Source organism: Pseudocercospora fijiensis (genome assembly GCF_000340215.1).
Source record: "Pseudocercospora fijiensis CIRAD86 unplaced genomic scaffold MYCFIscaffold_2, whole genome shotgun sequence".
In the NCBI taxonomy this organism is placed as follows: Eukaryota; Fungi; Ascomycota; class Dothideomycetes; order Mycosphaerellales; family Mycosphaerellaceae; genus Pseudocercospora; species Pseudocercospora fijiensis.
In genome coordinates this window covers 8,179,463-8,205,949 of record NW_006921533.1, presented here as the reverse complement: position 1 = coordinate 8,205,949, position 26,487 = coordinate 8,179,463, and the positions used below count along the sequence as shown (strand labels likewise).

The window sequence follows — 26,487 nt, the reverse complement described above, 5'->3', positions numbered from 1 at the left end:
CTGCAGTTGCTTGAGTTGTTCTTCCCATGTCAATGCTTCCGCAGCCAGACCTTCGAATCACCGTCACGACGGCTCGTCAAATCGGCAGTATTGAACGCGGTTTATGACAGAGGCACTGATGACACCCACGGCAGTTCTGGATGAGAATAAGGAATTGATCGTTGGCAAGTGACGTTCACAAATAACTTTTCTATCTCTAGGATCGATCATTATTCCATCTCCTCGCGACAGCCCCCTTCTTATCCGCCTCCTATGCGCTCTTCTGCTTCTTCCTGAAGAACCGACTTGTATCACCCATCGGGAAGCTGAAATGCAAGCATTCCGCGCACATAAGGTTAGCTACGGTGTAATAGCCTAGCATACCTGATGCAAACGCAAAAGCTCCAGCAGCAGTGTTCACAGCGCTAGCGGTCTCAGCTTCACCATCCGCGGCCAAGAAATACGCAGCAGCAGCGAGAGTGAAGGCCATCTGCACCGTAAAGAAAATGCCAATGTACACAAGATTGAGCGGCAGGCTTCCTATCAAGAAGAAGAGGTTCCACACAGCCCACACTATACGCCATCGTTAGCAGCCGCTGGGACACGAGCATCGTGCAGGAAAATCGAGACTTACTGAGAACAAAAAACCCCAGTGCATTGTTATACTCTGGTGTATGCGCGCCGCCATACGATTCAGCAACACCAAAATACGGCGTCACGATAACTCCAAGTCCGAGATAGAACATCCCGAAAGCGAACAAGACCGTGTACGCATACGTGTTTCCAAGCACCAGCTCCCAGTTAGCCGAAACCGCCTTGAAGAGAACGTCAGCATCCCACATGCGGCACGACAAGAGAAAAATAATAATACCCACCATCCCAATCCCCGCCACCGCGAAGAAATTCCCCACAAAAGCATTCGTAACCGTAACTCCACGAAACCCCATCAAAGCGAACGACAACGTCGTCAGCGTAGTAGCGAACGCCCCAATTCCCAAAGCCGTAGGACTTCCCAGCTGCGCTTTCAACGTTATCGGCACGGGGACGCAGTACGGTTGCGCAAAAGTTTTGCTTGCGACATCACCAGATATCGTCGATGCGGAAGCCTCTGAAGTCGCGATCCGGCCGGATGCGAGCTTCTCGTAGAAGTCGGCGTTGGTTGAGATGTTTTTGAGATCTTCGAGTTGCTCGATGCGGGTTTCGTGGGTCATGATGGCTGTGGTGGAAATACAACAAGCAGGAGGGAAAAAGACAATGGGATTGAAAGAATCTGAGGACCTTCGTGAGGCTTTTTGAATGTCTCTATGGTATGGCGTCAACTGCACACTTTGCTTTCACAGCATCCTACTCGTCATCTTCAAAAGCGACACCTGCAAGACTACTGAACTCTACTCGATGGTCATGGATGGGAGAAAGCACGCAATCTGGGGTAGGCAGGTAGTGCGGATGTTCAGTCGTGAGGCTTCCCGAAGTCTATCTCCGGACGGGATCAAACGGGAATGCTTGAGATCCCTGTAACAAGTCATAAATACACAATCGTTCGATAAAACGGTTATTGATCAAGAGGAATTCACAGGCTAAATATCAGGAGAATTGGTCTTGTTGAAGCTGATACCAGGATTGGCAGTGATCGGCGGTGATATACCGAGGCGTTTTGGGAGGGTTTGGAAGAGAGGGAATGGTATATGCACTGTTTGTTGCTCGTGAATGAAGATGTCTGAGGGAAGGAAGCAGACGGATGGTGTGCGAGAGCTGAGCTGAGAGAACGCATGTGAGCGCATGCTGTGCGGATGAGGCGCACGCAATGCGGTCGCCAGCGGTGTTGCTTGGGCTGCCCTCGGATGCTTTGCACCTTTTGCATCAAGATGGACAAGAATTAATGCAGGAAAAATGCACAAAGGCGGTCTTCGGATCTTGATCGCTTGATGCTTGTGTGACAGGAGACTGCTTTGAAAGCTGAATCGTCTGTGGGCTGACAAATGCAACGAGCACCCAGAATCATGAAGTATAATAAGCCCGTCTCTCGACAGAAGACCGATTGCATGAAGTGACTGACATTCCTGCTCGTAAGAATGGCACCGATCAGAATAGCATTGATCGGGCTTTCCAAGTCGGCGAAGACATCTTGGGCACGGTGTGGGGGAACAGTTTGTTGATGCTCAACAACAGTCAACATGCTGACAAGTGCCAGCGATGGACATCTTCCATACCTGCTATCTAAGCGAGGTCGAGATCGATTCGAGATCAAAGCCCTATTGAACTCCAGCGTTGACGCCGCCAAGCGCGCCATCGAAATTTACAACCTACCTCCAGATACCAAAGCCTACGGTTCAGCAGAAGATCTCGCCAAAGATGAAGACATCGACCTCGTCGTCTGCACAACCCGTGTTGACGTCCACTACGACACCATCAAGCCTAGTATCGAAGCCGGCAAAGCTGTATTCGTGGAGTGGCCATTAGCAGAAAATCTGCAAAGAGCCACTGAGCTTGCAGGACTTGCACGCAAGAGTGGATCGCGCACGCTCGTTGGTCTCCAAGCACGCGTTGGGCCTGTGTCGGTCAAGTTGAGAGAACTTCTCACATCTGGACATGTCGGCAAAGTTTTGAGTAGTTCGCTGCAGGCTTTCACCCTGTACAGTAACCGCGACTCGATTTCCGAAGGTCTGGCGTATTTTCTCGAGAAGAAAGTCGGTGGGAATCCAATCACGATTGCTTTCGGGCATAGTAAGGCTCCTTCCTGGTCGCTTTTGGCAGGCTGGCTGGCTGGCGGCTAATATGCAATGCAATAGTGATAGATTTCGTTCATTCGGTCCTAGGAGAATTCGAAAGCTTCCATTCTCACTCCCAGATCCAACATCCTGAACAGAGGATCAATGGCGCGGATGGAAAAGTGAAGGGAAAGTACACTTCTGACGTTCCCGACCTCCTGTCTATACACGGAACTCTGCAGGCATCAAGCCGTGTCGCGAAAGGAGCCAGTCTTGTGAGTGATAAGGAAGCTTTGTCCTTCAGTAAGCATTTACTGATAAATGCTGTAAAGATCGTCAACTTCCGTAAAGGTCCTCCTTTCCCAGGAACTCTCCCATTCATCTGGACCATCAATTGCGAAAACGCGGAAATCCGGGTGACTAGTGAGAGAGGCCCATTTCTGCAGTCAGAGTCCAATAGTTACCCGGTGCCCATTGAGCTTCATGACTTCGCGTCTGGTGAGGTGAAGAGCGTTGAATGGCTTTGGGAAGATTGGCAAGAAGTGATTGCTGCAAGGTCTCGGAATGTTGGGAAGCTGTATGATCTTTATGCTGAAGGTAGGGTTGAGGAGGCGTCCTGCGCAACTTTTGACAGTGCTGTTTGGCGCCACGGACAGCTGGATTGGATCTTATATGAGCAGTAGATGGACGGGACCTATGTAGTGATCCTAGTAGTAGCGGTGAGCGTCGAGGTTCGAGATGGGTCCACAAAGACGGAAGAGCCTGTTGTCGAGTCTTACAGCGTTCATATATACATGAATTCTGGAACGGAGTAGCCAACGTACACCGTGGCATGCTCAATTTGTCAGTCATAGGCGCAAGATTGCCTTAGTAAGGACAGAAGGAGCAGTCTAACCGCTGGGTAAGCAGCGAATCTAGTCATAAGAATAGTCGCACTTCCATTCTAATAAATAGTGAGCAACTCTTCCGATCGCTGCTTCAACGTCTCAGCGTATCTTGGGGGTATTCCGAAGGAGGTTGTAGAGGGAAAAATGCAACAATGTTGATGTTGATGGCCTCAAGGCTCCGGGGGTCATTCGGCCGAAGATCGGCAGACACAACCGACATTCAAACAAACTTTTGCTCCTTGCTAGGAATCAACAACATCACCATTCACGACTTCGCATTTACAATATGATATGGCGCCTCACAAGTCAAAGGTAAGTCCTGAAAATGCCGTAGAGATCAAAAAAATAATCTGACATCTGAAAAGAAGCGGACGCTAGACGATAACATCGACGCCTCGAAATCGGATCCAGATACTTCGAAGCCTTCAGCGGTATTCCGACCTGAAGGTGGACGAAGCCACACTCTGAGCATTGCACTTCCTGGAAGCATAATAGCCAAGTATGCTTCAACAGCCAACCCACCGAGCTACGCGCAAGGCAAGGCAATATGAAATGCTAACCATGCTTCACCAACAGCGCCGTCACTCCCGATCAGAAGACCAGTCTCGCCGGCCAAATCGCACGCGCTTGCGCAGTCTTTTGCATCGACGAGATCGTGGTGTTTGACGATGGCCAAGCCGAGACTCGACCGCCGGAGCGTGATGGCTACACAGCTTTCGCGGATCCCAACTTCTTCCTGTATCATGTTCTGACGTATTTGGAAACTCCACCGAATCTGAGAAAGGCTCTATTCCCTATGCATCCGGACTTGCGAACTGCTGGTGCTCTTCCAAGCTTAGACATGCCCCATCATCTCCGCAGCGATGAGTGGTGTGAGTTTCGCGAGGGTGTAGCCACCAGTCCAGCGCGAAGTGGAGGAACTCTGGTCGACTGCGGTCTGCCTCAGAAGGTTTCTATACCTGTCGAACTCGATTCCAATACACGTGTGACTGTGCAACTGGAATCAGACGTCGCGCAGGATGGCCTTTTTATGGGTACCGCGGTGTCACCTGAGATGCCTCGCGAGTCGGCTGGGTATTACTGGGGATACAATGTGAGGCAGGCAGCATCGCTCGGCTCTGTGTTCACCGAATGTTCCTTTGATGGAGGCTACGATGTCAGCATCGGTACCAGCGAGCGTGGTAAACCACTCAGTGCTATCATCCAGAACGACAGCCCTGACCACGTGGAGCCGACGTGGAATCATTTGCTGGTCGTGTTCGGAGGTGTCGCCGGACTGGAAGCTGCATTGAAGGCGGACAAGGAGCTGCAAGCTGCCGGCGTTCAGAAAGCTGCAGACCTCTTTGATTGCTGGGTTAATCTGGTCCCAGGACAGGGAAGTCGCACTATCAGAACGGAAGAAGCTGTCTGGGTGGGATTGACCGGTCTGAGAGGACTCGTGGAGACACGGAAGCACGCTTGATGCGACACAGAGCTCGTCTCGCCTGGAACTTGTGCCGCAGTCACTGAGTGGCGCCAAGAGCGACTCCAACATGATCTCGCGCATGCTGCTGCATTATCATGCGAATTGAAAGCTGGGCGCACGCACACAAACTCGTCAATGGCACAACGTGTCAATTGGCGCTCGAGCTCATGTTCTAGAGCGTGAAGAATGCATCTGAGCTCTCCTTACTCAGTGCTGACAGCCTCACCCCGCCCTTCATCTTCACCTCCCCATCCTGGTCGATGGCTCCCAAAGCTGGCCGGAATCATCACACGTGGGACATCGCTCTCGCATTGTACAGCAACCGGGATGCCTATTGCTGCTTCGGCCATGCTCACGGATGCTCATGTTATTCCCAAGCGAAATGTATTCCTGAGGTGCATGCCGAGGACCGAACACCGAGCTGCTTCGCGCCCTGCATAAACAATACCGGTGGATTTGGCTGCAATTGCCCCGCAGTATTCAGTCTCCATGAAGCCACTCTACAAGCAGAAGCTTCTGGTATGGAGCTGCGCGCCTCATCCAAATTTGGGTCTTGCATATAAGGAGGACAGAGTGGGTCTGCCGGAACCGGAGATTACGAGACACGGATTCTATTGTTAGCACCTTCCACTGTTTTGAATCTCAGTAAACAAACCACGCGTTTCCTCTCGCCCTTACTGCCCTCACTGCCCTCCAACCTCGCTATCGCTACAATGAAGCTAAAGTCTACGTGTAGTATAGCAATATCGCTCAATCCGAGGTGTTGTTATCGTCACTGCCGCACTACTACTACCACCGCCGCCGCTACCGCCCTGTTCTACGCGTTTCTCGACCTCTTGCTGCTACTGCTACGCGTTAGTTAAGTAAGTGAATACTACGGTATAGACGAAGTATCCTATAGCGACCGATTATAAGAGCTTATCGGTGCAGTTGCTATCTAATATAGCTGTAGCAGTAATAGTGCTAGCGGCACCTAAAGGCCGAGTAACTAAACCTCTACAACTAGCTTAGCAACTAAGAGGGCAATAATAGGGTCTATAGCCGCCTATATTCGAGACAACTACTTAGTAAGTGCTTTATCGGCCGTGTCGTCGTCTATACTATTAGCTAACTCTTTACGGAGGTTATAGAAGCGCTCTCGGATATTAAACACCTGCTCCTTTATCTTAATAGCGCGTCGCTCTAGTCTTATTATTGTCTCTAGCTCGAGGTTAATAACAATGCGCTCTCGAGTAAAGTATAACTCGAAGCCGCTCTCCTACTAGCCTTATATCTATATAGTATAGTCTTCTTCTAAGAGGTTGTTATAGAGCTTGTTCTATATATAGATATAGCGGCATATAATCTAATACTTCCGGTAGAAAGCGCACTCGTAGAAGTTATAGTTATCGAGGTCTCTAATATCGCTAGTATTAAATTCTAGCTTACCGAGCGCAATCTCGGTAGTAATAAGGGCTTAGATAGGGTAAGGAAGTGGCTTTAACTACTTGTTAGTATAGACAATAGGGTACATCTTCGAGCGGAAGTTATAAAGGGCGATATTAGCCCTATAGTCGAAGCTATTTGTAACGTTGTCGACGTAGATAGCAATGCCCTTTAGTGAGAACGCCGCTATAGCGCGTTTAAGGTCCCCCTTCTTTAGGCAAGAATGTAGACCTTCTAATAGATTAGTAGTCTTATACTATATATATAGAGGTAAGTATTCTCGTATAAAATTAGCCTATATTCGCTTAGTTTTAATAAACTCGTTCTTAATATATTTGACCTGTTCTCGCTTAGGTTAGCCGTAGAGGTTGCGTAGAAGCGCGTTAATTGCTTTGTTTATCGAGTCGTTATAACTAGGCTCCGTTCTTCTAAATTTTAATACTATAAGTATATAGTCTAAGGTCTTCTTGTATTTGTCGGCCTTAAAGCGCTTACGGAGTATAGCGTCGACGTGTTTATAGCAGAGATAATAGGTTACTTCTGTCTTACCTGCAATTAGACCTAGAAAGGCGATTTTAACTGCTCGCTGTTTAGCTCCGCTATCGTCTGTAACCTAGTACCTAGAAGTCTACCTTATACTATTTTCTCGACACTATCTCTTAATAACAAGTATATACGATAATATAACGTCGCCGTCTTCGTGTTCTATAAGAAAATAGAAGGGGCAGCGCTAAGAGCCGGTAGTGTCGCGTACTATAATAGTAAACAGCTTCTAACCTAGGAAATTCGTCTTATATATAGAATCTATTAAACAAAGCCGCCTATATTTTTGTAGAAGCTCTAGTCTTTCCCGTTTAGCAAATACATATCTAATAGTATCGGCGCTACTTTAATAATGCTTAGCTTCGACGTATTCGTATAGGTATTGTGCTATTATTATTATAAGTTAGTATTCGAGGAAGATTCTAAATAAGGAAAATAGAGGGGATAATATCGGAGAAAGGGTAGTCCCGCGCCGATTAGCTACTTAGAGGTCGCGCTAAGAGATAAGCTAAACCGCTTACGGATGCTTAGCGGTAATACCTCTAATTCTTAATACTTCGAGGAAATAAGAACTTACACTCTAATAACTAATCTCTTAACTCTAACAACTGTACTAAGGTACTTAATCGACCGCTAGTATACCGGATATTAGGGTATGCTTTGCGGAAGCCTCGAGCGCTATTAAGAACGTGCATTCGCTTAAAACTAAGGCCTCCGGAAGCCTTAAGAACCTTATATTGCCTAGGTACGTTTTTACCTATTATATTGTCCTTTACCTCCGCCGCTCTATAGCCCTTCTGCCTTTCGTTACTAACTACCTTCCGCTAGAAGGAATTCAACTTATTATAGTTAGAAGTCTCGAGAGAGTAGTTATAAGCGGCCTAATCCCTACTTTAGTACGAGAACTAGTATTCGACCGGTTTAATACACTTAAACTCCTTCTTACTATTCTTAACGAGGTTGCTAGCAGGGTTAGTCTCGTTATACGGCTTATATAATACTTCAACCTTTAGGCGCGCTATATAGAGGTTACGGTCCTTATTAGTGTTACGAAGCCTCTTATTGTTCGACTTCTTCGACTTATCCGCCTACGAGGCGCGCTACTTGCGACTAAGGCGACACTTAAAGCTAAAGATACGTATATACTTCGAAGCGGACATAAGGTAAGCGCTATTAGTATACTATACGTTGTTAATTAATAGCTAGTAGGTGCTTCTATCGTCCTTACTAACCTAGAAGGGCTCTAGTCGCAATCTAAATAGTAACTATCGCTACGAAGCGATATTAGCTATTATAGGTAAGCAACGCGTACGCAGATGCTAGATATAAGACTTAATAGGTTCGATAAAGAGCTAAGTCTATCTACGTAAATCCGAATAGTTTTGTGCGGTACGCTAAGCGCTAAGTAGTAGGTTAGAGTCGCGCAGGCCGAATGCCTAAGGCTAGCGCTTTCTACCTAGGGCGTAGCCCTTTATATTACCCCCGTCCTCCTCCCCTTCCTTAGCGGGGATAGAAAGCCCTCCGTAGTTTCTATCGCTATTACTTCAACCGTTAGATCTGTACTTATCTAAGCTTCTCTAGGGTAACGCGCTCGTAGTTTCCTCCTTTGCGATCGGGGTTTCTACTACTTTCCGGTCGGGGTTGCCGTATCCTAGGCTTTAAGGGCTATAACTTTCTTCGCGACTGCTAAACCGCGCTCTTTTACCTGTTTACCCCTTCCTAAAACGCGCCTTACTTATACTCGCGCCTTCCGTTACTTTCGCGACCTTTACTTCCGTATCGCTTTCTATAAGTATTAATATTTCCCTCTTCTTCTTCTTCTTCTTCTTTTCTATATATACCTCTACTACTACTACTACTACTACTAATACCGTAAGTCCCTCCCCTTCCTCCTCGGTTCCCTTCGTAAAATTAACTTATCCTAGATAGCTCGTCGAATCTACTATATTAGTTGCTATAACTCCGGCGAAGACTGCGCCGACTAATCTATAAGGTTCCCGTCCGATTCGTCGTAGGGTCCGCTAACTTTCTTAAGCCCGCTAGCTCGAGGGCTTACGCTAATTGCGCTCGTAAGAGAATTGCCTACGCCCTACTATAAGTTAACGCGATTCCCGTATTAAATCTCTCGCTAACTATTTAGTCCTTAAATAGCCTACGTAGCCTACGCTAGCTATACCCGCGCGACCCGCGCTAATATCGCCGAGAAGCACTCCGAGCTTCTTAAGGTTCTTAAGGCCTAGAAAGCCCTTAAGTCTCTCTAGCCGTAGGGGTTGTTATCTAAGTAAGATTCTCCGTTCCTCGCGATAAAACCCTCGCTAACCGTTTGTTTTAGCGCTATTGCCTCGGAGGTAACGAATACCGTCGCTAATATCGTAGCTTAATAGACTTAGACGTAAGTTCCTCGCTACCCTTCGACTTTCTCTCGCTAACCTCTCTTTTTTAGCGGCGTTCCGACCGCCCTCTATCTCGGCAACAATCGTCTAGGTCCGCTAGAGGAGTAAAGGTTTCCGGGGGTTTTCTAGGGGTTTCTAGGTAGCTTCGGATGTGTTATTATTATTTTTTTTTATAGTCCTAAGGTAACCTTCTAATTTCGGGCGGAGACCCGATACTTACTTACGAATACCTAAATAAAATTCTTCCTAGCTCTAAATTATGTTTCCCTTCTCTAGTATTCTAGTAATTCTAAGTCTAATAAGTTAGTAAGAAAATCCAAACTCTAGAAGTTAGTAAAAGTCCCTAGAATCTATAAACCCGTTATTCCGCGGAAAAACTCTAGGTTACTACGTTATTTCTTCCGTTTTCCTCTCTTCTCCTAATCTCTTAGAGGCCCGTCGTTCTCCTCGATTTGTCTATATTTCGCTTCGAAGTCGTCTAGCGCGGAGGTATCCGCGATATAGTCTAGAGGTTCCTACGTAGGTTTATAGTACCCGCTCTATTTTACGAGTGCTTCTCGCCCTCGGCCCTGCTTCTTTTTTCGGGCATATAGGATTTCTTCGACCTACTACTCTTTATACGTCTCGATTAAGATAGGGTCCGGCTATTTGTCGTCGGTTACTTACCCTAGAAGGGGGTCCCGGCTCGTAAGTCTTAGAAGGTCGGTATAGAATACTAGGTAAATGTTGCTAGGTATCCCCGAGAGTTGTACTAAGATAGGCGACAATACCTCTTCTACCGTATACTTAGCGTGCTTCGAGTCGAGGCTCTTCTTTAGTCTACTAGTCTAGTAATTCCTTAGGTCGAGCTAGACCTTGTCTCCGATACGATATACCGGCGCTAGAGTTCTAGTCTTATTCGCGCTATCCTCTTGTTTCTATACGGCTTCCGCTATCTATACTTAGTATAGATCTAAGATCTGCTTAATCTTATTTACGAACTCCTCCGCCCGTTTCGCTATAGTTAGCCGTCTATCGATAGCTAGGTCCTCCTCTAACGCAACGGGGGAGGTAGATTCGTAACCGTAAGTCGCGAAGAAAGAGCTTATTCCTAACCCCGCTTAGTGTCTCCCGTTAAACGCTAGTTCTACCGTAGGAAGCTATTAGTTCTAATCGGACTATATCTAGTTAATATAGTTCCGTAGGTAAGCTTATACGTCTTAGTTTACGCGCTCCGGACCTCCGTCGGTTTATAGGTAGTAGGCGGAGCTTAACCTCTACTTTACGCCGAGTAGTCGATATATCTCCCTCTAGAAAGTGCTCGTCTAATTCGTACCTCTATCGCTAGTAATAGTACGAGGAAGTCTGTAATACCTAACCTAGTATTTTAGGAACAAAACCGCGTATTCCTCTACTTTTATAGAGGGAGTACCGATAAAGGCGATCTATTTGCTTAGGCAGTCTTTAATTACCTATAGATACCGGTTCCTATCTAACTCCGGTAGGTTAGTTATAAAGTCTATCGAGATTTCCTAGAAGAAACGGTCGGATACTAGTAGGGGTTTTAGGAGGCCGTGTTTGTATTCCCTCTATACCTTATTACGTCTATAATAGTTGTAGTTCCGTAGGAATTGCCGTACCTGCTTCGACTATAGCGGCTAGTAAAAGTCGCGACCTAGTATAGAAGTAGTAGAATCCCGGCCGGGGTAGCCGTAGAGCGGCGAGTCGTAGATCGACTAGATAATCTTCGTACGTAGTATATCCTGCTATAGTTCCTCGGCCCCTATGTCTTTGTATTCGGTTTCCGTCGTCGCTAGGGCTCCTAGAACCTAGAGCTTGCCGCGGTAGCGAAGGAACCCCTTAGGGTCTATTATATAATCCCCGATCTGAATTTTTGCTTTAATTTCTAGTTGTAATGTTCTGCCTCTCTTACGGATTTTTTGTACTACCGTCTAGTATACCGTATCTTTCTCGATAATACTCTTCTATATATCGTTTATCTCTAGGTCCTAGAATAGTTTAGCGCTTTCCGGCGAAGGCTACGCGGGCTCCGTTTCGTTCGCGAGTAGGGATAACGGGGTCGCCTTCGTTATACGCGGGAAGCTACGGATAGTAGCACTAGAAATCTAGACGTTTTCCGGCTAGTTTAGAGAGAGGTCCGGTTCTAAGAATCTCCGGAACCTCGAAAGCTTGTCGTCTTAGCCTAACGTGTCTTATTCTCTCCTCGATAATATATCTAGTAGGATAGCTTCGATTCCCGGCCGGTAGACTAGGGTAAACTAGTACTTCGCTAGTTCTTCCTACTATCGGATCTGTCTTTCGGATAGCTAGCGCTTTACTATAAAGTATTCTAGGTTCTTATAGTCCGTCTAAATCGTAAAGGGGCTATATAATTTTAGCTCGGAGTCCTAAAACTTAATACTAGACACGACTACGAGCATTTCCTTATCGTAGATATCGTAATTAATCTCCGCCTTGTTTAGTTTCTTCGAAAAGAAGCCTACCGGTCGGCGGACTCCCGCCTTTTCTTAGATAAGGGCGCCTCTAATCGCGAACCCGCTACAATCCGTCTTAAGGAAGATAGGGAGGGACGGGTCCTACTAGGCAAGTACCGGGGCGCGGTAGAATTTGTCCTTTAGTGTCTCGAACGCTTTATCCTATTCTTCTCCCTAGGCGAACGGGGTTCCCTTACCGGTAAGCGTAGTTAATAGCGCGGAGATCTTAGAATAGTTCGGTACGAATATATAGTAGTAGTTCGTAAATCCTAAGAAACGACGAACTTCCTTTTAGGTCTTAGATACTATCTATTTTCGTACGGCTTCTACCTTTTCGGGGTTAGCTAATACTCCTCCTCCGTCGGCGTAGACGATAAACCCTAGGTACTTAATCTTTTTCTAGGCGAATTCGCTCTTTTTAATATCGAGGTAAAGGCCTCCGTTCTAAAGCTTCTTAAGTACCGCTCTTACCTTACGGAAATAGTCTTCCCTCGACCCGCTCGAGTAGATAACTATATCGTCTATATATACCGACGCGAAGTCGTCTAGATACTCCTATAAGAGAGTGTTAATATACCGTTAAAATATAGCCGGGGCTCCGGACAAACTAAACAGGCATACTAGCTATTCGAACGAGCCTAGCCTCGTCCGGAAGGCCGTCTTATACTCGTATCCTTTTGCTATTCTAATCTTATAAAAGGCCGAGACTACGTTAACCTTAGTTAACTACCGGGCCTCCGTTAGGTTCCTTATAGTATCCGGGATTAGTAGGAGGGGGTATCTATCTTGCTTCGTTAGAGCGTTAAGCGCCCTATAGTCGTAGTAGAACCGTAGTCCTCCCCCGGGCTTCTTAACGAACAGTACGGGCGCTACCGCTTCGGAGTTCGCCGGTCTTATAAACCCCTTCTTTAGGAGCTCGTCTAGCGACTTCTACAAGACTAAGAGTTCTTGTTTCGATATACTATAGAGCGGACCCTAAGGGAGTTAAGGCTAGGATCCGTCTAGTTTCTCCTAGAGTTCTATCGTATAGTCGATACTAGGGCGATAGGGCGCTAACTTATCGGCTTCCTTTTAATAAAACAGCGCGGCTATATCGCGAACCTCTAGGGGTAGCTTCTTCTTTAGCTTCTCGATCGTCGGATATTCCTTCGTCTTTAGGGCCTTTTTAATGTCCTCGGCAATTGTCGCGGTAAGTAGGCTTCTTACGGCGTTAATCGTAGCGATGTTCCCGTTCGTATCGACCTCGCGGTAATAGCGCCCTTCTTTAATCTAATACTAAGCCCTCCCGTAGTAGTACCGTCGTTTTTTAGGCGCAGTCCGGACCTTATTATATGCCTTCTATAGGTTCCCTAAGATAAGGGGAAAAGCCAATCCCGGTACGACGTAAGCGTATACCGTCTATTAGAATCTATTAATTTCTATTCGGAAGGCGACGACTCCTATAATTTTTGCGTCTTATATTACCGTAGACGCTCCTTTTACTTCTCGGGACTTACGGCTAATATAGCTAAGTCCGAGGCCTTTAGCTAGGCCCGCATTAATTATAGCGTAATACTAGTATCCTTCGTCGATAAGAGTAGAAGTTCCGACGTTATTTTCGAGGACTATATCGGTATATATAAGATTCCCGTTTATGTCCTTTTTAACTTCTTCCTATTTCTTTGCCCGTACTCTATCTACTCCCGACTCCTAACTACGAGTAGGAGTTACTCTTTTCCCGAGTCGGAACTGCTTAAGTCCGACTATTCTTCCGTATCCTTTAGAATAGGTTATACGGAGGCGATACTAATCTTAGTAGGCTAAGCTAGCGGGGCGTACGGGCAATCTCGAATGCGGTATCCGCTCGCTCCGTAGCGGAAGTAGAGTCTTTTCTCCTTATGCTTCTCTCTTTCTATAGAGTCGACCTATTTAGCCCTAGGTTTCCCCGCCGTCGATTGTTAGGCTCCGCGGTTCTTTCTACGGAAAGCGTTAGTTTAAGCGGGATTTATAACTACGTCTCTATTAGAGTCGACCTTCGGGTTCGCCGTAGGGGCCGTATAGGGGGGAATAATAACCGTAGGACTCGCTACTTCTTTCTTCCTTTCTTACTAGCGTTTCGTAGCTTATTTGAACTAATCTATCGACTCGAGGTTCGTTATAATCCGCTCGACCTCCTCTGTATAGAGGTAGTAATCCTTAATCTTTAGTACGGCGGTAGTATAGGTCTTAGCCGCGTTCGAGAAGGTATTCTTTAAATAACCGATTTTCGTATCGTCTATCTAACGGTCTCCGCCTACGCTTAGTAGGAGGCCGTCGAATTCTAGCTAGTAGTCGTACTAAGGTTGTCCCTAGGAGTACCTTAGGGCTTAGAGTTGCTCTAGCGCCTTTATAGCTTCGTTGCTATCCGCGAAGACGTCCTCGAGTTACTAGAAGAAAGCTTCGGGGTCCTTTCCTTTCGTAAGGCTTCCTCTTTCCTAGAAGTAGCGCATCCTAGCGCGTTCCTTTGCCGGTAGGGTATCGTATACGGTATCCTAGTAGTAATCTTCGGAGAGCTTTAGTTTTAGCCCGGAACGAACTTAGTACGAACTCCTTAGTCGTAGTAGGTAGTCCCGGAACGACTCGGCTTTCCTATCCTACGATAGTAGTTTCTACTCGCGGGATGCCGTTACGTTTTAGCCGGAAGCCGAGAGAGTTTCTAGTAGTCCCTTTAGGATCTCGTTCGTAGACTAGTCTCGTACTAAACTAGCTTCGGGAGGCCCGGGCTAGCGAGACGCTTCCGCGTATTAGAGCGTAGAACGAGTAGCTTATAGCTAGGCTTCTATCGTCTACTATCTAGTATAGAGACTCTCGAAGGTACGATAAATCTCGTCCCTAGTTATCTCTAGTACGGTAGGGGTAGCGTTCCCCTAGCTATCTTACTCGGGTTCCTAATAAACCTTAGCGTTTCCTATATTAAAGATCGAACCTAATATTACGGGTAAGTAACGCGTACGCAGATACTAGATATAAGACTTAATAGGTTCGATAAAGAGCTAAGTCTATCTACGTAAATCCGAATAGTTTTGTACGGTACGCTAAGCGCTAAGCAGTAGGTTAGAGTCGCGTAGGCCGAATGCCTAAGGCTAGCGCTTTCTACCTAGGGCGTAGCCCTTTATATTAGCTAGAATAGGTACTACTAACCTTTGCGACGCGTTAAAGTAATAACTACGCTAGCGGCTCTTAAATTCGTTATAGCTACGAGAAGCCTTCTTCTTCTTAGTTAGCTCTTTATTACTTACAATCTCGCCTTTAGTATCTTCTTTACTACCGTTACTACCGTTACTACTATTACCTTTACTACCGCCGAGTTCTTTACTACCGTCGAGTTCTTTACTACCGTCGAGACTAGCTAAGTCGAGTAGCAAATCGTCTTGCTTAATAAGCCGCATTCTACTAAAGATATCCGCTATATCTTCCGCTATTATTAGCTTATTAATACTATACTTCTTAATGTCTCTATTCGCGTTAAACCGCGTATTAAATACTACCTTCTCGAGCTCGGCGGCGGTAGCAGCGAAGTCGAAGGCTATAGCTTCTTCGAGGCCTTTAATATAGCTAGTTGCGGCGTCTACGAGGCTTTTAATATAGGTGTCTATTGCGATAGTAAGAGTAGCGATAGCGATAGTAAGGTATAGAGAGAGCGACGACGAGGTGCAAAATAGATTGTTTACTAGAAGAGCAGAAATGTGTATAGAAGGCTAAGAAATCGGCTCCCCGGCGGAATCTCTAATTTCCGACTAGACCCACTCTGTCCTCCTTATATGCATCACCCAAATTTGATGTTCAAACCGTCCTTGAGCCCAAACTCTGTCAACTCGAAGACACGGTGCTTCCGTAAATGGCTATGCCGGCGTTCAAGTCGGCCGAGCTCGGCGTTCCTACCGAACTCGCAGTCAACAGTAACATTCTGATCGTCTATCGGCTGGGCGTGAAAGGGTCTAACAAGGCTGACACGGCATACACATCCCATATCGAATGAGCTACAGTATAGGGTACTTCGGGGTGCACACGGCGAGATCGCCCGCAGAACAACAACGACGTCGGTCTCTTTATCTAGCTTACCATGCCGTAAGGCTATCCCTCACTCGAGAGATGAGATACTTGCAGCTCAGCAGCTTCATTCGAGAAAGCTACTGCAGACATGTGCACACCTTGCCTCCGATCAAGAGCGTTGGTGAAAGAAGTGGCCTGTGACGGCGACATTGCGGACCGCAGCGGCTTGGCCATTGCTTGGCGGAGTCTTGTCTTCCGTCTTTATTCCAGTAGTCATCTGGACTGGTGGATGAATAACCAGCCCTACGCGATCTCACCCGCCCTTTTGATCCTGTGCGACATTATTCACAACAGGCTGATATCGATGGCTGACAAGGAGCATTTCACAGGACTGCCATGTGTGGACAGGCATTAGGGACCTTCAGAAATGGTCAACCTAGCTACCGGCTTCTAAATAAGCGCTAGCTCGTGACCGTTAGGTGAAGGATTAATGTGGCGCTTTTTACGGACCTTTAGAAGAGGCTAATTGGTATATAATTGAAAGCGGTTTAGTATAGTAAGGAGCCCCTATTCTAGACCTTCTAGGGGTATAGACCTTAGCTATAGACCTATAGACAGTGTAGTACACCAAACTATAGAAACTAGAGCGATTGTAGTTACTACAGCTACTGTAACGGTCGTTGCTATTGCGAGTAAATACCTTAAGGAAGATAGTAGTAATAAGAACCGGTAGGCGTAGAGGGAGGGTAAATCTATACGTAAATAGTAGCACCGCTAGTTAAGGCGTAACCGACCATTTGAACCGGCGAGAATATACAATAAACAGCGCTTCGACCTTCTTAGTTATCCGGAGGCTAATATTAAGGGTAACTTCCGCTTTATAAGGCCTAAATTAATAGAGTTAGTAGACCTATTAGATATTAGTTTAATCGTGTTGCTAGTTGGCCTCAAATTGCTACCTACAACGGTGCTTTATATTGTCTGTAAGCGGCTGTCTAGTCTAGGCTTCTAGAAGGATATAGATAAGAAGTTTGGCTATTTAGCTACTATATTGAGTTATATATTTAATGCGGTAGTATATAGCCTAGCGCTAAGGTAGAAGTCGTTCTTATTCTTTAACAAGAGGCGGCTTAGTAAGCAATATCTCCGGAGCCTAGCGGAGTCGCTATATCTATCAGTTAGAGTGTCTAGTGTTTTCGGATATATAGATAGTACTGTAAGGAAGATTGCGAGACCTAGTCGCAACTAGAGGGTATTCTATAATAGCTATAAGCACTTCTATAGCCTCAAATTCTAAGGTATACAGCTACCGGATAGAATACTGCTTATTAATAGCCCTTATCCTAGCTCTTACGGCGATGGTCGACTAGTACGCGAGTCTAATATTAACTAGGTATAGCATAAGTTGTTTAATAACGACCCTATCGAAGACAAGCTCTTTCTCTTTAGTAACTCGGCATATAGACAGGTTGATAGCATTATTGGATCGTAGAAGTCGAAGAGAGGCGGCTATCGTAACCCTATATAGGCGCAGGTTGCGAAGGAATAGTCGGCTCTACGACAGTCGGTCGAATAGGGGTTTAGTAAGGTAACTAACAACTAGCTATTCTTCGAGTATAAGAAGGGGCTGCGGACTGGTTTAATGCCGATAGGGTCCTGCTATTTAGTAGCAGTATTACTTACCAATTGCCTATCTTGCTATCGTAGAAACAAGGTCGCTACGCACTACGGTTTAAGGTGTCCGGACATTAGAGATTACTTAGGTGCTAAGCTGCTACCTATGCCGCTAGTAGGTGTGGAAATGCCGGATCTAATGCGTACAAACCCTTCTAGTAATAGATTAGAGGTTAGAAGTAATATAGAAGACATAGGGGAAGTAGTTATTAATAATAGTAATAAAGAATAGTAAAGAATAGCGATAGATTAGTAAGGAGATAATATCTAACTCTTCCCTATCCTCTTGTTAATACTCGGATTAGATACGGAAGAGCTTCGGATAGCTGTTTTACTATAGCGAGAGCTATATACCTTGCTTCTTAGTATCTTAGCAAGATGTAAAGGCAGAGAATAGTAAGGGGTGTAGAAATTTCTAGAAGTCTTCGAAATTCACTATTAGTAACTAACAGAACTGTAGTATTATAACTAATAGTATCGAAGGTAGTAACAACTATACTAGAGAATTCGCCTCTTACTAAGTTTCTTACCAATTCCGGAACTAACGAGCACTCGGAACACTATATACGATATACCCGATTTAGTCCTCTTCGCTTAAGTCTAACACCTCGATTACGCGAATATCCACACACTAGCGGCTATTAATTTCCAATATCTAACGCTTCTAACAACTACAAGACAGTTCTATCGCTATCGTAGCCGTCGTTACTATGTCCTATCGGCGTTATAACGTTAGCAACGAGGTTCTCGTTAAGGCTAAAGTCGGTAACCTACGATAACTGCGAAGGAACAAGAGGAACGTATCTAACACGTCTAATAAGAAGGGCTCTTAGCTCATTAAATTGACGTACCGTAGACGCGTGCATTAGCTTTATACGCTTCTTAGAGCGGCTGTCGATATCGTCTATTCAGCGGATTAGATAGTAGTTATTTGTTACCTCGGAATAATAGTTAGCTCTTAGTTAATTTGCTAACGCAGTAATAGCTTCTCGAAATGGCTCTAATACTCGACTTAATAACCGCTCCTTATTTAGCTGCTTCTTACTATCGATATCCAAGCGGCGGCGCGTTATATATAGCGTCGAAGGGGGATTAGAAAGAGCCGGATTTGGTGCTAGCGTTAATAGAGCTATAACTAGACTCGGTGTCGATAGACTTACAAACGCTACTGGTTCTTAGACTCGCTACGATATAATACGGAGCATATTGTCTTAGACTTGCTAAGCTAGTGTCTTATAACTACGCAGTTTATTAGGCGTAAGAAGCTTCTCGCGGAGCTTCTTATTGTTTAGCAATATAGTATCCTTAAAGCGATTAAGTATCTGTTTGAACTCGGAGTCCTTAGCAACTATACCGGAGGCCGTTAATAGCGCTCTATACTCGACAACTCGCTTTGCAATCTACCTACGAATAAGTATATCTATGCCCTTAATAGCACGCTGTCTAGCAGGCTTATAGTCGTTACACTACTTCTAACAGCGCTTAACTATATCTCGGATCCGACCTTCTACATAATAGCTAGCATTAGCCTCGAAGTGCTTAATAATTAGTAAGGCAAAATCGTCCGATATGCGGCTATCGCTATTAACTCGATTGTAGTCGTCTTCTACGCCTTCTAGTAGGTTAAAGTTATACTAAGAGTCTTCAGTAGCTATAGAAGGCTAAGAGTCGCTCAAATCTAGTATAGGCTATTAGACTATAGCCTGTTATTGTTCCTGTTATTACCGCTACCGCTCGAGGTAAGCCGTTAAAGAGGTGTCTATACCTCTTTAAATAACCGGCCTCGGTAGAGTTAAATTTGGTGTCTAGTTAGTAGCTACACTGCTCTCGCTATCGCTATTATAGCTTGAATTAGTTAATAAGCTTGCTATAGACATAGAGCGACTATATAGTAGCCGCTTAACAACCGACTAGATTAGAGGCAATAGACTTCCGACTGAATATAGCTATATTAAAGAGACATCTATATAAAGAGGGTTACCTTAAAGAGCTACTCGAATAGGTATAGGCGGTGCCTATAGTAGTAGGTAGACTAGAGTAGTAAAGGCTAGTATAGAAGAGCCGGAGCCTAGGTCGATAATACGAGAGGGATAAGAGGGGGGGTCTATAGTAGCTATAATCGAGAACAAGGGTAGTTATACTAACAATTGAAGACCTCTCCTACTTCTATAGGTAGCTCTTATCCTATAGACGATATACTGCAAATTCTGCAATCAATCCTCGAATTTAGGTTCTATCTAGTAGCCCTTTAGCGCCCCCCTAGTAGCCCCTATTACTAATTACAACAACGGCTACATACCTAGACCTTTATATATATAAGTTAGTGCCCTCTCGTACTGCTATCTCGAAGACCTAATAGCTACTTTCTACCTCGCTATCGTAGGAGCCAATTTGCCTTTAATAAGCTAAGCCGGATAGGGTTTAAGCTACCTTCTATATTCTTCTAATACCTAACTTCTTCTAGCTAAGGCAGGATTACTACCCCTGCGAGTCGTAAATATAGTGTCTTATATGCTTTTGAACGCGCGCGTTCAAAAGCACGGTCCAAGGTCTACGAGTTAATAATTCACCCCTATTCAAACCGGCGGTCGAAGGATGCGGTACTAACCTTCGCATCCACCTTGTTCCCCGACTGCGCGAAATTGGTGGCTTCTGAAGGTCCCTATTATCGTGTTACTCAGAGTCACGACCTTGAATTGGCGAAAGAGAACACAGACTTCCACGCCACCAACCCAGGATTTCCTGCTACGGATGCACGCTGCTGATCTTGCATCTCTATGCTACGGTATTTGGTCCTCTAAGTCTTCTTCTAGTGTCTCGCCCACAGACAAGACGCGTTTCTATGAAGCCTCCTCCCATTCACGATGCGGCCGGCAATTACCAGCGCCTTGAAGATACAATGCCCTGGATGGGGCGGAAACTCCTTCCACTAGTGCGCCAGCCGCAGAAAATCTTGTTTCACGGCGAGCTGATGCGGATATGCCGACGGGTTATCGCTTCTAGCCACTCGCACATCCATCACTTCGCAGTCTCGTCATTGAGATTTCAAAATTCGATCATGGACAAGAAACATGTATACACATGCTGATGAGTGTCACTGACAACATTGCTACTTCTCAAGGCCATGATGTGCAACGACCACAGATACCGCTCTACCCGCATGATGATATCGGTCTCTAGATGGCCGATGGTCCGCTGCGCCACCAATCCCGTCGTGGCCGTCTACGTATTCAGCAGGAGGCCACTGACTTCGCGATAAGCATATTGCCTTTCGACCAGCGAGACATATGTCTTTCTTGTGAAGGTCGCCAAAACCGGCCGCCTCGTGGGTAACGCTAACATCCTTCGTCCCCATGGTTCCAGCACACCGCACTACTACCCCTCTCCTTCTCGCAGCGTGGCTGCTATCCTGCACGCCGACCAAACATCGTCTCAGCTTTCCTGGCACCTGGCCGAAGGATTCAGGGCCTGCAGCATGTCGTAGGCACCAACAGGATGGCTCCGTCGAACCCGTCCGTCCCTCTCAAAATGCTTCCCCGTGATCTGCAGCTTTCCAGACGCGTTTCCTCTTCAGCGCCGTGCACGTTGCATGTCACAGCTTCGACATAAACTTCATCCTCTGAGCTGAACTTGTATATGGTGGTGCTTCCTTCCGCCCTTTGTGATTGTTACGTCCTACACATTACGACTCCCGTTGCCCTACCTCACTTGAAGCTCATCGCTTTCACAGGCATCAGGTAACCATTAAAGCTCCATAGACATCAACATGGAGTCTATGGATTACAACTACTTTGCGTCTGCGCCGCAGCCCTACCAATACATGGGCTTCGGCGCCGAGATGGGCGGCCTTCCACAGGCAAGCAATGACGGGCTTGGAGCTACTCCCGTAAGCGCTTGATACAGACATTTCTAAAGAAAGCAGGCTAATCATAACAGCAGAGCTTGGAGCATGTCGATGCAGGCTCTTTCACACTCGAATCATTCGACTACAACTTCGATCCATCACTCGGTACAGGATTCACAGCTCAGCCGAATGCGGCAGGTTCGCAATCACCACCGTCGCAACAGCTCTCATCTTTTCCCAATGGGTCCGTGGATAGTGGAATAGCTATGGACATGGAACACGAGCGAACGGACAGGCGAGGCAGTAGCGAGGAGAAAGACACACTCACTCCAGCGCAATCAAGACGGAAGGCTCAAAATCGAGCAGCGTAAGTTCTGTCACATGTCTCCGTTTTATTAATTGTGCTGATCTTTCTTCCCAGACAACGCGCATTCCGGGAACGAAAAGAAAGGCACGTTAGAGATCTGGAGGCAAAGCTCAATCTCCTCACCACTACTACATCCTCACTACAATCTGACAACGAGCGGCTCAAACTCATGCTCCAGCGAGCCGAGACCGAAAACGAAATCTTGAGAGCAACAGCATCTTCATCACCGACGAGACACCATGCTCCCGGATTCGTCGACGATCCAAGTCTCCTACCCGGATCACGCCAAGCAAAGACCTCCTCCCCTTCCACAAGTCCACGTCTAGATTCCACACGTCTGAGAAACGGCCTCTTCTCCACCGAATCTTCATCCTCACCTATCAAACACGGAAGCTCACCTGGCAGCAGTGAGAGCCACCTTCTTTCCGCAAGCGCAACTTGGGACCTTTTGCAATCACATCCTCTTTACTTATCCGGCGCTGTCGATATCGGAGAAGTGTGCGAACGTTTGAAGAAAATGGCGAGATGTGATGGGATGGGACCGATGTTTGAGGAGGATGAGGTTAGGAAGGTCATTGAGGAGGTGGGGAGGAGTGGGAGTGATGAACTCATATGACTATGACGGTGAATGATTGTGCAGCGGATTTTTTTTTCGTCTGCGGCTCTAGAGGTTCTGGAAATCTGCAGTAATGGCGAAAGGTGGGAGGAGAAATTGGAATATACCCAGCAGAATGCCTGCAAGTTTGATGTGCGTGTTTTAGCGAGGAGTGGGAAGTGGGAGGCTATAGATGTAGTTCAAGTCGCTTTTGCGGTTTATACAGACTATTATTAGATGTTACGATTCATGATAGACAGAACAAAGCGTCCTGTGGTGCATACAGGAAGGCTAAATTATAGAGCTGTTATGTGACGATGAAGATCTCCTTCTTCCACTAACTTATATACTTCTCAGCACACAGCCTGCATTATATCCTGTACCGGGACTGACTGCTCCGACCTAAAGTATCTGCCATGTACCCTCTCAATATCTGTCCTCTCAAACTTCAACCCGATGCTAAAGATTTGCCGAATGCGCAGAGCTCGCAAAAATTCGGGCCCGCTAGAGTGAAGGGAAGCGGTCTAAGCAGACCACGTAGATCGATTCCCAAGTCCCAATCTGCAGACGAAGGAAGCGGAAGAAGCGAGTGGTGCATGAAAGCATGCTGAGGGTTACAGTAATAAGTTAATACAGTAAATGTGTCGCCTCGAATTTTCAGATGGAGCTCGTGATGAGGTTGGTTTGGTATGGCGTAAGAAAAGAGAGAGAGGTACGGAAGTAATAATGCTTCAAACTTTTGAGCTGTTGGTGACAGATTGGATAGGTAGCAGAGGAGATGAAGAATACGTCACCTTCTTCACGATGCGTTTCGAAGTTTCTATTGCTCCATCACAGGTATAATTAGCGAGTGTTTCGGCTTTACTTTGTAGGTACCACTGTTAATTAGCCGAAACTGCGGTGCTGTCTATTCCTGTATAATAATAAGGATTAATAGGTAGACCGGCTCCGAAAGAGCTAGAGGGTAACGTAGGTATATCTTTAATATTAGGAGTACGGTAGAAGTGCAAACGAACTTAAAGTAGGGAGTAACTCTATATATATCTTAGAAGAGAGGAACATCTTCCGGATAGCGATATAACAATCTCTAGCAACGGGTAAATACTTAAATAGGACTTATAAAGTATCCGTAGACCCGCGGTGTAGGTTAGGATAGCCGAGCGAAGCCGGAGGCGAGCGGCGGATAACAATCTAGTATTTCGGGCCTAAGGTTGCGGTTACGTAGGGGGGACATCTTTTCTACTAATAAGAGCGCTAGAATGCTTTTATATAGGCGCATCTTTGAATTCAACCCCTACGCTAGTAGATAGCAATACGCCTTCTACTACGTAGAAGGCTACTACCTGCCTACGTAAGAAACTACCTACCTGCCTGCGTAAGAAACTACCTACCTATGCAAGAAACCACCTGCTAAGACTAATTGTTATCCGCCGCTCGCCTACTGTTTTTAGACCTCCGTTTCCGTATCCTCGTCGCAAGCTCCTCGAACACTCTAACTCCGGCCTAAAAACATCCGGCTTCGCTCGAATTAGTATAGTAATTGCCTATATAGGAACTGTCTTACTAGAATAGTAAATATTAGTATAGAAATTACTCGAATAGAATTCTTCCTATTTCGCCTACCTATATAGTCGCTAGTCGCTAGTTGCTAGTCGCTAATCGCTAGTCGCTTATATCGCTAGTCGCTAGTATTACTAATTGCTATATAATTTCTATATTTGCCTATATACTATAGAATATAGAAAACCTTTAGGTAGTCCTATCTCTATAATTTCTATACTAGTATTTCCTATCTATATAATTCCTATACTAGTATAAATACTAATATTACTAAACTATACTATTTAAGAAATCCTAGGCAATATTACTAATATTATCCTATCTAAGTAATTACTATACTAATATATACTATTTAAGAATTTACCTACTCTAGTAAGCTATAATCGCTTTTATAAATTATTATTACTAGCGACGTTTCGTTAACGTACGCCTTTAACTAAATAGCGCCTATTTAATTAGTATTTTATTTCGTATTTAGTAGAATAGCGCCTCGTATAGTATTATACTAGAATAGCCCTCTTTTACTAAATCTATACTCTATATATCTAGTATACTTAGTATACTATAGTATGCTTATTATCGTACGCGGACTAAAATCCGCTCTATCTCTTAGTAAGGAATTTGCTTAGAAATACCGTAAAACAGTTTCCTTAGTATATATATATAAATAGGGGATAGGTCGGAAGGTAGGCTATCGCGATATACTATTAAGAGAGGAGTTCTAAGCTAATAGCTTCCGGAGGCCGTAGTATTATAATACTACTACTTTCTATTATCTTTAGACTACTAATTAAGCTATAGCGATACTAATAATATTATATATACTATTCTAGTATAATAATATTATAGTATAGGTATATTACTATAGGAAATAAAGCTAACTAAGAATTCGGGCTTTAAGCTTAGTAGGTAGCTTAGAAATCCGGTTTCTATAGTACCCTAACTACTAAAATAATACCTTCTATAACTAAAAAATATCTAAAACTTAACTAAATTGCGCTATTTTAATAAATAGATATACGATAATATATAAGGCCTTATTTAACTAAATCTAACTAAGTAAACAGTCTTGTTTAGCTAAAGCGACGTAGATTTAATTAACTACTAATAGGCGTTTATATCGTAAAGGGATTCCTTAAGAAACTCATAGGGCTACATATTATCGGATTCGCAGAGTCGCGGTAAGCCTTTCCTAGAACTACTATCGGGCTCCGAAGAATCTCGTTAGAGAATGTAACCTGCACTTCTTATGTGTCTGATTCGTGGACTTTGATACCAACACGATCCTTTGAGATGGAGCAAATCACGGAGCGCAGATAAGATGTCGGCGAGAATCCGTCACACAGGGCGCCGACAGTGGGCGTGATAGGCACGGAGCGATCAGCCACATCTGCACGGCATATGCTTGTGCTGCCGTTGCTTTCCTGCTCCTGACTTATCACACTGTCCAGGACTTTTGTGCTTACTTTGTTGCAGATCGCTCATCCTCCTCCTACTCTGCTTCGAAACAACACACTCCTGCAGAGTCGACGTGGTCCGCCAGCCTCTCGCAGCATGGCAATCCTACGTCTTCACCAACGGCATATCCTTCGTCCAGGGGAAACACCTCAACGCCTCGTGGAAATGGTCAAGACCCACTAGCCAAAAGTTTGAGCTTCTGTAAGAATGTACATGGTTGGAAGCTGCATCTAATGACAAGCACATGGCAGACGTGTCGATACCGAAAGCCTGCTCGCTTATATACGGCTCTTCTTGCCTTCGACGGCTTGTCAATGGTCGCTATACACATGTATTGGCTGCAGCATGCTTCTTGAATGAGATATACGCTGGCATTTTCCATCGCTGATCTCGAGGTGCCTGAACTTATAGGCATGGGTGGCCGTGCAAGCCTCTGATTTCGAGAATACAACGCAGGCGGACATGAGTACCAGAAACATCAGTATAGAAAGACACCATGTCGTCATCTCCTCGGGTCAGGATGTAAGGCGGGTATCCCAAGTGTTCGAAAAGTCCACGCCATTGTCCGCTCGGAAGCTCTAGGATGAGTCTTTTGATCCTGAAGACGTCAGGCAGTTTTTCAGACACTTCGACATGTCACACTTATAGCATCGAAGATGTGCAAACAATCTCACTCTATGGCGAATTGCTTTCAGAATCATTCGCGACTAACACATCCCGCCCCGACCGGATTATTCGCGAATTGGCACTAAGAGTGTAGAGCTAGGTACAACTCGGGACATCCGGTAAACCTCTTTAGATACAAAAGAGCCATTTTCTGCTATGCTACACCTTGCGGATTGCCGCTTTGGGTTTTGCTCGAGCTAGACGATTAGCTCTAAATTCTCTAGCGGTTAAGTAGTATCGAGTTGCTATTTCTTATATACTAGGGAGCGGGAATCTTTAGGGCTATTAAGGACGATAGTAGCGTATTACGGAGCGGACTAGTATATATAGAAGTTTATATATATATAGGAAGCCGCTCCCTAGCGCTTCCTTCTAGAGTACCTAATCGAGGCAATTTTCTACGTCTATAACGTATATAAAAACGTTAGAGGCAGCTAG

The 26,487-nt window shown here is 45.4% G+C and overlaps 7 protein-coding genes across 7 annotated transcripts; 3 read left to right on the top strand and 4 right to left on the bottom strand.

The window, feature by feature from the left end:
- Positions 1-241: 241 nt before the first annotated feature.
- On the bottom strand, positions 242-1,186 carry MYCFIDRAFT_162598 (uncharacterized protein). Its single transcript, XM_007925909.1, has 3 exons — positions 855-1,186; positions 614-794; positions 242-552 (listed from the first exon to the last, which is right to left on the bottom strand). Exons 1-3 carry the CDS (start codon positions 924-926, stop codon positions 251-253), a joined length of 555 nt encoding a protein of 184 aa, XP_007924100.1. The 5' UTR covers positions 927-1,186; the 3' UTR covers positions 242-250.
- Positions 1,187-1,556: 370 nt separating this feature from the next.
- On the bottom strand, positions 1,557-1,981 carry MYCFIDRAFT_172711 (uncharacterized protein; the record flags this gene model as incomplete). Its single annotated transcript, XM_007925908.1, has 2 exons — positions 1,557-1,951; positions 1,972-1,981. 2 exons carry the CDS (start codon positions 1,979-1,981, stop codon positions 1,557-1,559), a joined length of 405 nt encoding a protein of 134 aa, XP_007924099.1.
- A 70-nt stretch (positions 1,982-2,051) lies between these two features.
- MYCFIDRAFT_29647 (uncharacterized protein) lies at positions 2,052-3,370 on the top strand (the record flags this gene model as incomplete). Its single annotated transcript, XM_007924154.1, has 4 exons — positions 2,052-2,113; positions 2,171-2,703; positions 2,769-2,962; positions 3,020-3,370. The coding sequence occupies 4 exons, from the start codon at positions 2,052-2,054 to the stop codon at positions 3,368-3,370; spliced, it is 1,140 nt and encodes a 379-aa protein (XP_007922345.1).
- A 495-nt stretch (positions 3,371-3,865) lies between these two features.
- On the top strand, positions 3,866-5,036 carry MYCFIDRAFT_187007 (uncharacterized protein; the record flags this gene model as incomplete). Its single annotated transcript, XM_007925907.1, has 3 exons — positions 3,866-3,886; positions 3,997-4,073; positions 4,151-5,036. 3 exons carry the CDS (start codon positions 3,866-3,868, stop codon positions 5,034-5,036), a joined length of 984 nt encoding a protein of 327 aa, XP_007924098.1.
- Positions 5,037-15,658: 10,622 nt separating this feature from the next.
- Positions 15,659-21,293, bottom strand: MYCFIDRAFT_172709 (uncharacterized protein; the record flags this gene model as incomplete). Its single annotated transcript, XM_007925906.1, has 14 exons — positions 15,659-15,872; positions 15,901-15,939; positions 15,978-15,999; positions 16,034-16,167; positions 16,203-16,276; positions 20,180-20,211; positions 20,237-20,334; positions 20,385-20,488; positions 20,522-20,527; positions 20,567-20,589; positions 20,624-20,643; positions 20,673-21,007; positions 21,048-21,216; positions 21,268-21,293. The coding sequence occupies 14 exons, from the start codon at positions 21,291-21,293 to the stop codon at positions 15,659-15,661; spliced, it is 1,296 nt and encodes a 431-aa protein (XP_007924097.1).
- Positions 21,186-22,679, top strand: MYCFIDRAFT_49331 (uncharacterized protein). Its single transcript, XM_007924344.1, has 3 exons — positions 21,186-21,445; positions 21,499-21,770; positions 21,825-22,679. The coding sequence occupies exons 1-3, from the start codon at positions 21,326-21,328 to the stop codon at positions 22,384-22,386; spliced, it is 954 nt and encodes a 317-aa protein (XP_007922535.1). The 5' UTR covers positions 21,186-21,325; the 3' UTR covers positions 22,387-22,679.
- Positions 22,680-25,172: 2,493 nt separating this feature from the next.
- MYCFIDRAFT_172707 (uncharacterized protein) lies at positions 25,173-26,084 on the bottom strand (the record flags this gene model as incomplete). The annotated part of the gene is made up of 7 exons (XM_007925905.1): positions 25,173-25,390; positions 25,442-25,469; positions 25,501-25,681; positions 25,713-25,816; positions 25,846-25,981; positions 26,017-26,024; positions 26,058-26,084. 7 exons carry the CDS (start codon positions 26,082-26,084, stop codon positions 25,173-25,175), a joined length of 702 nt encoding a protein of 233 aa, XP_007924096.1.
- Between the last annotated feature and the right edge of the window lie 403 nt (positions 26,085-26,487).